Here is a 10,702-nt window from a genome sequence, read left to right as displayed (position 1 = left end):
AGGTCAAGGTCGCTCAACCCTAGTCTTGAGTAGTAGTCCGATGTTCGAGAATCCCATCTTGACACTCAGTAATAAGATCTATTTTCCATCTACACTTGTTGCTATCAATGTTGTATCTGCGTATCTAAGATTGTTGATAATCATCACCAATTTGCTCTTCGATTATTGGGAGAAGTTACTCTTGGAAATATAATCAACTCTGTAAATCTTGAGTCTTTGCATAAACTTAATGTATTTGTCAATAAGTTTAAAAACTTCTGAAATGTTTATTATTGTACTTTGATAACCATAGAAAACACACTGAAGCAACAAACTTTGGTAAAACTGAAATTTGGGTGAATCTCAAAACTTTTGTGCAAGACTCTACTGTATATTTTTTCTTCAGGCTCCAGCTATAGCTACTATATACCACAAAATGAATGATGGCACTCAGTCATAACAAGACACGACGATCTGGATTAATACAATATCTATTTCTTCAGTTAGCGAAATATTTCAACACAGTACAATGTATGTTACAATGTTACAATATGTTACAGGCGCTATAGAATCCACTCATTGGCGTACATGTTCTTCGTCATTGATGAGTCAACACAAGGTCACAATTTATAAATGATTTATTAATCTCTAAGAAAACCTTTATGTGCAATGGCCATCATGTCCTCATTATAGGAATAGATCATTTATTGACATTGTGCCACATACTACTTATAGGAGTATGCATGAGAAGATCCCAACTGGCGAAAATTTAAGTTAGCAGCCTATAAGCATCTTCACCATAAAAATAGCATTTCACGTAATTCCCATACTTTTACAATTTATACATTGTCCAGTATCGATATCGTTTAGTCCTCTCTTAACATCTAAGAATAAAAACGGCTAGCGAAATATACTTCATATGCTATAACTTTAAATGCATTGCTCAATCTTGGATTCAGAAAGGACAAAATATTTTATATAAATAGGTTTACCTAGAGGAGAACTAAGGGAACATATAGCACAAACCACAATGGAGTCTTTATATACAGCAAGGATTTTCTACTGAGGTCGGGGCTCCAGTACATTGAGGTCAGGGCTCGAGTACACCGAGGACAGGGCTCCAGTACACTGAGGTCGGGGCTCCAGTAGATCGAGGTTGGGTCTTGAGTACATTGAGATCAGAGCTCCAGTAGATCGAGGTCGGGGCTCCAGTACATCGAGGTTGGGGCTCGAGTACACTGAGGTCGGGGCTCCAGTACATCGAGGTTGGGGCTCGAGTACACTGAGGTCGGGGCTCCACTACATTGAGGTCAGGGCTCGAGTATGCTGAGGTCGGGGCTCCAGTACATCGAGGTTGGGGCTCGAGTACACTGAGGTCGGGGCTCCAGTAGATCAAGGTTGGGGCTCGAGTATACTGAGGTCGGGGCTCCAGTAGATCGAGGTTGGGGCTCGAGTACACTGAGGTCGGGGCTCCAGTAGATCGAGGTTGGGTCTCGAGTACACTGAGGTCGGGGCTCCAGTAGATCGAGGTCAGGGCTCGAGTACACTGAGGTCGAGGCTCCAGTAGATCAAGGTTGGGGCTCGAGTACACTGAGGTTGGGGCTCCAGTACATCGAGGTCAGGGCTTGAGTACACTAAGGTTGGGGCTCCAGTAGATCGAGGTCAGGGCCCAAGTACCCTGAGGTCGGGGCTCCGGTAGATCGAGGTCAGGGCTTGAGTACACTGAGGTTGGGGCTCGAGTACATTGAGATCGGATCTCAAGTACACTGAGGTCGGGGCTCCAGTACACTGAGGTCGGGGCTCCAGTACATTGAGGTTAAGGCTCAAGTACATACAAACATATCAAATGTAATGTATGTAAAAATTACATAAAAAAGGATTTTTTGTTTCTAAAAACATTTGACCATCTATATTAGGTCCTGTTAATATTTAAAATTATATTTATTAAATATTTTGGAGTGTGTGTTCTTTTAAATAATACCAGCCTCTGATGTTCAGGCTGTAAACGGGGTTGTCTGCTTTGAGCAATCCTTTTTTGTTACATTTGCACCCCAATTTAATGAGTTAATCATGGGTTGTCCCTTTACTGGTCCCACCCTCGATCAGCTGTAACCTGTTTTCGATTTCCCTGCAGCGCCGCCACAGCAAAAATTAGGCTTTACATAGTTCCAGTTAAAATTAGTGGTCTGCTCTTGTCTGTAATAGAGGGACAAAACTTTTCAGAATTTCCTAAAATAATAGTTGAAAAATGGCTTTTTAAAACTGGACAACCCCTTTAAATAAACCCAGGATGTTTAACTGTGGTTGGCTTCCTTTATTAGTCTTTCCCAAAGATAAAAAAACAGACAACATTGCTTTCTCTCGTCAAGGGCGGTATTCAACTGTCCCATCATATAGAGAAACTGCAAACACGTAACATTTACCATCTTACACTTTCCATAAACTTTCAAAAACTTTTTACTTTTCTTCAATATTCCATGGCGTAATTATATGAATTTTTTATGTAGTCAACCTTCAAAGACTACACTCCAGCATACATCATCAGTTTTGACCTATGAAAGCTTGTATTTTGGGTTATTCTTTTCCATCTTAATGGAAATCTGTCAGCAGGAATTTGATTTGCTATGTTATCTGACAGCAGCATGTTTTAGGGACAGATTCCCTGATTCCGGCGATGTATCACTTAGTTTACTGGGTGCAGCAGTTGTGATAAAAAAGATTTCTCTGCAGAAGATCTAGCAGAGCTCAGAATACCAAGCTGTGTATAACCCCGCCCACGCCACTGATTGGCTGCTTTCTGTGTACACTATAAATTTACACAAAGCTGGTGAGGATGGACTAGGAGACACGAGACACCTAGTCCTGTAGTGATAATCTCCTGCTGATAAATCACTGATTGTATTAAAACAAAAATAAAAAACAGTAAGTGATACATGTCTAAAATCAGAGTTTTTGCCCCTGCATAGCAAATACTTGCAGCCTATACACTTTAGAAAATGGCAGACTAAACTCGTTTGACTCCCGTATAAGCACGCATGCCCAGCCCAGCTCAGCATGCTTGCGTTTTAATTACGGAGAGCAGAATATGCTGCCGCCAGACATTTTTGGCAGATGCCTTTTTCCTGCTGAAACAAAATTATTTAGCTTTGTAATTCAACATGCCCGATCCTTCTACTCAGGAGGCCACCCTACACTTTAGATGGTTGTCCAGGCGCAATTAAGGTGTCTACGCCTTTAGTTATCAAGTTGCTTCCGTCTTACTACTTGGTACAAGTCTTAGATTTGTGCCCCGGTAATGGTGGACACACGACTTCCTCTTTGACCCCCATTTCCATATGTTCTCATGAATCCATTTCGCCTCCAGGCTTGGCCTCCACTCTTCTTTCTTACGTTCTTCCTTAGTCTTTCTTCAACTTCCTTTTACTTTCTATGGACGTCACCTTCACTTCTTTCATTGATACTTTTGACTCCTTTTATCTTAAATTTGGCACATACTCAGACATTTTGAGAAAACATTGTGTGCTACACGCAACTGAAGTCGAACACATATTAAATAGTGATATATGTTACAGATGTATTTATAGTCAGATTTTCCACTTCTCGGATAGTATGTAGCTGGAGAACAACTATTCCCAGTTCTACGCCAATATTAGCAGCCATCTTTTCTTACTATGACTGCATTCTGTAGAGTATCGTAACGTTGCCAAACCTTCAGAAAGCCAACTGGCCCATGGTGCCCCTACAGAACCCATTTGTAAGCCGCGTTGCCACATTTTAAGTCACCTTATGAATGTGTATGGCGGATACGTAATCTGCACATTTGATCTAAGAAGGTCACATTTGTATAATACTGCCGTGGTCATGAATACTTTCAGCTGATTTTGAGTTTTCGCAGAAAAGCGCGGTGCCATGCATCCGACAATAAAGTCAACGTACAACGTTGCAGGGACGTTTCTCGTGACTTCTGTACACAGAATGTTTCCAGAGTTACGTCTACTGTTTGCTGGTTTCAGAAAAGACCAAGTATCACAGTTTTCTTTTATATATAGTAGATCTTTTCAGTCGGACTGTTCTTGAAGCAGCATCTCTTTTGAAGGACATCGCAAGGTCATTGAATGACTGGAGCGGAACGATCGTTAGTAATTGTTCGCTTCAGTTTCACATGAGCAAAGGGGTTGGTCCTTCAAAAAAAATAAAAGAAGATAACAATTTTAAGTATAGGTAAAAAAGTGTAAATATCATAATATATATATATATATATATACAGTGGGGCAAAAAAGTATTTAGTCAGTCAGCAATAGTGCAAGTTCCACCACTTAAAAAGATGAGAGGCGTCTGTAATTTACATCATAGGTAGACCTCAACTATGGGAGACAAACTGAGAAAAAAAATCCAGAAAATCACATTGTCTGTTTTTTTTAACATTTTATTTGCATATTATGGTGGAAAATAAGTATTTGGTCAGAAACAAACAATCAAGATTTCTGGCTCTCACAGACCTGTAACTTCTTCTTTAAGAGTCTCCTCTTTCCTCCACTCATTACCTGTAGTAATGGCACCTGTTTAAACTTGTTATCAGTATAAAAAGACACCTGTGCACACCCTCAAACAGTCTGACTCCAAACTCCACTATGGTGAAGACCAAAGAGCTGTCAAAGGACACCAGAAACAAAATTGTAGCCCTGCACCAGGCTGGGAAGACTGAATCTGCAATGGCCAACCAGCTTGGAGTGAAGAAATCAACAGTGGGAGCAATAATTAGAAAATGGAAGACATACAAGACCACTGATAATCTCCCTCGATCTGGGGCTCCACGCAAAATCCCACCCCGTGGGGTCAGAATGATCACAAGAACGGTGAGCAAAAATCCCAGAACCACGCGGGGGGACCTAGTGAATGAACTGCAGAGAGCTGGGACCAATGTAACAAGGCCTACCATAAGTAACACACTACGCCACCATGGACTCAGATCCTGCAGTGCCAGACGTGTCCCACTGCTTAAGCCAGTACATGTCCGGGCCCGTCTGAAGGTTGCTAGAGAGCATTTGGATGATCCAGAGGAGTTTTGGGAGAATGTCCTATGGTCTGATGAAACCAAACTGGAACTGTTTGGTAGAAACACAACTTGTCGTGTTTGGAGGAAAAAGAATACTGAGTTGCATCCATCAAACACCATACCTACTGTAAAGCATGGTGGTGGAAACATCATGCTTTGGGGCTGTTTCTCTGCAAAGGGGCCAGGACGACTGATCCGGGTACATGAAAGAATGAATGGGGCCATGTATCGTGAGATTTTGAGTGCAAACCTCCTTCCATCAGCAAGGGCATTGAAGATGAAACGTGGCTGGGTCTTTCAACATGACAATGATCCAAACCACACCGCCAGGGCAACGAAGGAGTGGCTTCGTAAGAAGCATTTCAAGGTCCTGGAGTGGCCTAGCCAGTCTCCAGATCTCAACCCTATAGAAAACCTTTGGAGGGAGTTGAAAGTCCGTGTTGCCAAGCGAAAAGCCAAAAACATCACTGCTCTAGAGGAGATCTGCATGGAGGAATGGGCCAACATACCAACAACAGTGTGTGGCAACCTTGTGAAGACTTACAGAAAACGTTTGACCTCTGTCATTGCCAACAAAGGATATATTACAAAGTATTGAGATGAAATTTTGTTTCTGACCAAATACTTATTTTCCACCATAATATGCAAATAAAATGTTAAAAAAACAGACAATGTGATTTTCTGGATTTTTTTTTCTCAGTTTGTCTCCCATAGTTGAGGTCTACCTATAATGTAAATTACAGACACCTCTCATCTTTTTAAGTGGTGGAACTTGCACTATTGCTGACTGACTAAATACTTTTTTGCCCCACTGTATATATATATATATATATATATATATAGCAAATAGTGATGAGTGATTTCTCGAGCATGCTCGGGTGTCCTCCAAGTATTTTTTAGGGCTCGGAGATTTAGTTTTTCTTGCCGCAGCTGAATGATTTACATCTGTTAGCCAACATAAGTACATGTGGGGGTTGCCTGGTTGCTGGGCAACCCCCACATGTACTTATACTAGCTAACAGATGTAAATCATGCAGCTGCGGCAAGAAAAACTAAGTCTCCGAGCAATAAAAAATACTTGGAGAACCCCCGAGCGTGCTTGAGAAATCTCAAGTAACGAGTATATTTGCTCATCACTTATAGCAAAGTTATTAAGGTCATAGTATAGAAATACCAACATTAGCATAGTTCAACAGAGGAACGGAATCTAATTGCCCCATATATATTCTTACACACCTGTCTCAAATATCTTGGGCTCCGCTTCCTTCACCTTGCTCCAATGCCCTCTGTTGTGCTCCACGTCAAGTTTTGCAGGTTGCGTGGCTCAGTGACATCATCTCCATGATCCTATTTAAGGCCCAATAGGACACATATTGTGTCTCCGAACTGTGATTTAATATTCTAGTTTGGTGTACAGTACTCCATCTCCTGTGCACATGGTGCTTCACCTGCTTCTATTCCTGCTGACTTTACCTAATCCGTTCTGCGCTCCCAAGATTCTGAAGGTGTCTCGTCCTCGCTCCTCATGTGGCATTCTGCCAGTTGCACTAATGCTGGGGGTTCTTGTACCCACCCAGATCTGGGGCTTAATGCGTCTAATTCACAAGGTGAGCCTCACAGAATCATATGTCCTAACAGGCCTTAAATAGGATCTTAGAGATGATGCCACTGAGCCAGGTCTGGCAACCTGTAAAACCCGATGTGAAGCACAACAAAAGGCAGCGGAACAAGGTGAAGGAAGGTGAGCCCAGGATATGCAGGACAGGTGTGTAAAATATATCAGAGCAAAGTCAGCTGGACGTGCCGATTTCAGCTGGACTGGCTGACTATCCTATGAGCACTGGTGCCTCCTTCTTTGGCCCAATGGATGAAAGAAGGATCGGACATGTTAAATATTAACTCCGATTACACATGACTCACAAAAGTTAGGGATACAAGGCTTTCGGGCAAAATTTCAGGATGATCCTAGAATGCCCTCTAACTTTTTCAACTGCTCAATGTTTCAGTACTTTTTGCACAACTTGCTGTTCTCTAACAAAGAGCTTAATGGAAATATTCAAAACAGGTGTTTGATCCATGATTCGGCCAATACATTTCGGGGTTCAGTTAGAATTGGTATTAAACATTCGTCCTCATCATCTTTTTCACATTTTGATATGAGACCAAGATGACACCTAACAATTGATCAGCAGTACCTCGCCATTGCGAGGCTTCAAGCAGGATGTTCTCAGATGGATGAGGCCATTGAGCTTAGAGAGTCAGTGTGTCATCAGCAGGGTGCAACAGATTCAAAGAGACAGGAAGAGTCACAGAAAGGCAGAGAAGTGGACATCCTCTGCCACATCCCACAATGATGATCGTTTCATTGTGAACAATGACCTTCAGAACCAGATGATAAATGCCACACAACGCCAGGCACATTTAAAGGGAACCTGTCACCCCCAAAATCGACGGTGAGCTAAGCCAACCGGCATCAGGAGCTTATCTACAGCATTCTGTAATGCTGTAGATAAACCCCCGATGTAACCTAAAAGATGAGAAAAAGAGGTTATATTATACTCACCTGTGGGGTGGTCCGATCCGATGGGCGTCGCGGTCCAGTCCGGGGCCTCCCATCTTTATAGGATGACGTCCTCTTCTTGTCTTCACGCTGCGGCTCCGGAGCAGGTATACTTTGTCCGGCCTGTTGAGGGCAGAGCAAAGTACTGCACTGCTCAGGCGCCAGGAGAGGTCAGAGAGAACCAGCGCCTGCGCACTGCAGTACTTTGCTCTGTCCTCAACAGGGCAGATAAGTACGCCTGCGCCAGAGCCGCAGTGTGAAGACCAGAAGAGGATGTCATCTGATGAAGATAGGAGGCGCCGGACCGGACCGCGACGCCCATCGGACTCGGACCGCAGCGGGACCGCCCCTGGGTGAGTATAATCTAACCTCTTTTTCTCATCTTTTAGGATACATCGGGGGCTTATGTACAGCATTACAGAATGCTGTAGATAAGCCCCTGATGCTGGTGAGCTTACCTCACCATCGATTTTGGGGGTGACAGGTTCCCTTTAAGGGAGGTGAGGGGTACCCAAGTGTCATGTCAGACCATTCGAAACTGTTTAAATCAGTGTGGTCTTCGTGTTAGATGATGTGCAAGGGTACCTGACCACACCACCAGGCAGAGGCGTGGGTCAGCGAGCATCTACTCTGGACGAGGGACCAGTGGGCCTCAGTGCTCTTCACTTATGAAAGTTGATTCAGAAAGTGAAATGATGGCAGTCAACGTTATTGGAGACATCAAGGAGAGCGCTATGCATCAGCCACTGTTGTCACCAGACGAGCCTGTGGTGGTGTTACAATGTGGACAGGTGTGTCTAGTCAATACAGAACTGCCCTACAGTTTGTGACAAGCCCCTGCTACTTGAATAGCATAATTAATCCAGTCATTGTGCCTCTGCATGAACAACACAGGCCTAATTTCATCTTCATGGATGACAATGCTCCAGCTCATCAAGGTCGCATCATTAGGGAACGGCTGCTGGAGACTGGGGAACCCCAAATGGAGTGGTCTGCATTTTGTTCAGACCTGAATCCCATAAAAAACCTATGGGATCAGCTGAGTCGCCATTTAGAGTCTTGTAACTCTGCTCCCCAGAACCTCAATGACCTGAGGGCCACCCTTAAAGAAGAGTGGGATGTTATGTCTCAGCAGACAATAGCTCCACTTGTGAGCAGCAGGAGACATCATTGTCAAGCTATAATTGATGCTCAAGGCCACATGACAAGTTATTGTGACATTGACATATTTTGTTGGGGTATTTTGTTTGCGTTTGTTTCAATAAATTGTTTGAGATGAGGAGATCACCATTGCTGCTTCTACTTAAATGTCCTACTGTCACAAGAAAATATCACTCGAGCGTGAACTTTTTTACATTTTCAATAAATTTCGCCTAAAAGCCAAATATCCCTAACTTTTCGTGAGTCGTGTAAGTGGTAAGCTCGCTCGGTCAAAAATGTTATGTATAGAGAGTCGGGAGGCATTCCCCATTATTTATACCCATCCTAACCCTTGTCGTTACCATTTTACAAAAAGCACATATTTTCTATTAGAATTAATAGGCTATTTAATTCTAGTGATTGGCTCCAAAGTCAGCTCTACATTGAACATCTAAAGTCCAATAATAGAAAATCATAATTTGGGGGGCAACGTTGATTTTATTTGGTAATTACTATATGACTATATGATGTATTTTCTCCCTTCCTTTCTCCTCTTACCTAGAAGGGGATGATCCTGGGGTTCCAAATTCATTTGCTAACTGAAAAACAAAAGACAAGCATCATGGCATGGTTATCTCCCCGGGAAACCCAAGAGTACGATCTCACGTCATGCTGAGACCACTGCATTATCATTTACAATAGGTGCATTTCTCATTTTAGGGGATGACATTGGTAGTATATTGTCATTGTTCGAAGAGCAAGGCTCACAGTATTGGGACCCTCAATGCTCGAACATTGGCATGACTTAGAGATATATGAAGCCTCGAGATGCAATGCGGAGTTTTCCTCACTCAGAAGACCCAAGAACCCTAAGACCATGTAATGGAAGAGGCTAGATACTCACTTGCACCAAGTCGGGGCTGATCATGCTGTACGGCCGTTGTCGGAAGGTGCTTGTGCGAGGTGAGGGTGTATATCTCACTGACTCTATCCGGACACTTTCAGATTCAGGAATGGAAACACCAATTTTATCCAGATTTCCAGTGCTGCTACTATTAAGTTTACTAAGTGGAAAACTGCAAGAAAGGATGATCGTGTATGATACAGGGACACAGACAGACTGGCAAATGTTTCATTTGATTAACTTAAAAGATAAGGAGAAGAGAGATATGGGTTACCGACCTTGAGATAAGATGTCCTCAAAGAGGACCTGTCACTTGCTCAAAAGAATGGATTGAAATACTTTTGCATAAATCGCTCAGCTCCCCCGATTCTGCCCCTCGTTTCCATTTTCCGCTGCATCGCTCTATTGTAGTGATGTCCACATTTGTTGCTTTTGGAGCACAATATGTGCAATCTCTGCTTGTAGTGCAACCGGGTGGTTCTTTAGAGGTTTCACTGGAGGCATAGGCTTTCATCAATCCCAGGCGCTGCCAATCACAGCAGCATCTGGCAGGGGTGAAAGTGCATGTCCCTAAAGAAGGCTGTGAAGAGACGCCCAGCTGGCCTGCCAGCAGAGATTTCACATACTGCGCTCCAAAAGCAACTAATGTGAATATCTCACCAATGGAACAACGCAACACAAAACGGAAAAGAGCGACAAAATCAGGGGAGCTAGAGGATTTTTACAAGGTATTTTACTCAATTTTTTTAGCAAGTGGCAGGTCCTCTTTAATGATGGCATTTTGCTATGTACTGTAACACAGAAAGGCCAAACGACCCCTATTGCAGAAATGTGTTTTTTTTTTTTAACCAACCAGGCGCTCTTTGACTAGTTTACCGACCACGCTGGGACTGCAAGGTGGCCGGTAACCTAGGCAACGTGCTACACACCATAATATTTAAAATCGATCTGTTCATGAAAACGGAGAGGATTTTTAATCAGCTGTAACTTGCAAAATTGCCTGTTTTTATCAGAACTTTGCGGTTTTACCCATCTCCTTTATCCAAAACAAATGTCCCCAAAA

The 10,702-nt window shown here is 43.0% G+C and overlaps 1 protein-coding gene across 2 annotated transcripts in view; it reads right to left on the bottom strand.

The window, feature by feature from the left end:
* Positions 1 to 599: 599 nt before the first annotated feature.
* LOC138651723 (BAR/IMD domain-containing adapter protein 2-like) overlaps positions 600 to 10,702 on the bottom strand; it is a 95,172-nt gene continuing 85,069 nt past the window's right edge. For both annotated transcript variants that reach the window (XM_069742145.1, XM_069742146.1), the window contains 3 exons: positions 9,640 to 9,811; positions 9,294 to 9,334; positions 600 to 4,160 (listed from right to left, as the gene is read on the bottom strand). In XM_069742145.1, the coding sequence (XP_069598246.1) occupies positions 4,088 to 4,160; positions 9,294 to 9,334; positions 9,640 to 9,811 (286 nt within the window). In that variant the 3' untranslated portion in view covers positions 600 to 4,087. The remainder of the gene's footprint in view (positions 4,161 to 9,293; positions 9,335 to 9,639; positions 9,812 to 10,702) is intronic.

Source organism: Ranitomeya imitator, chromosome 10, assembly GCF_032444005.1.
Source record: "Ranitomeya imitator isolate aRanImi1 chromosome 10, aRanImi1.pri, whole genome shotgun sequence".
Lineage (NCBI taxonomy): Eukaryota > Metazoa > Chordata > Amphibia > Anura > Dendrobatidae > Ranitomeya > Ranitomeya imitator.
This window is presented reverse-complemented; position numbering and strand designations above follow the sequence as displayed.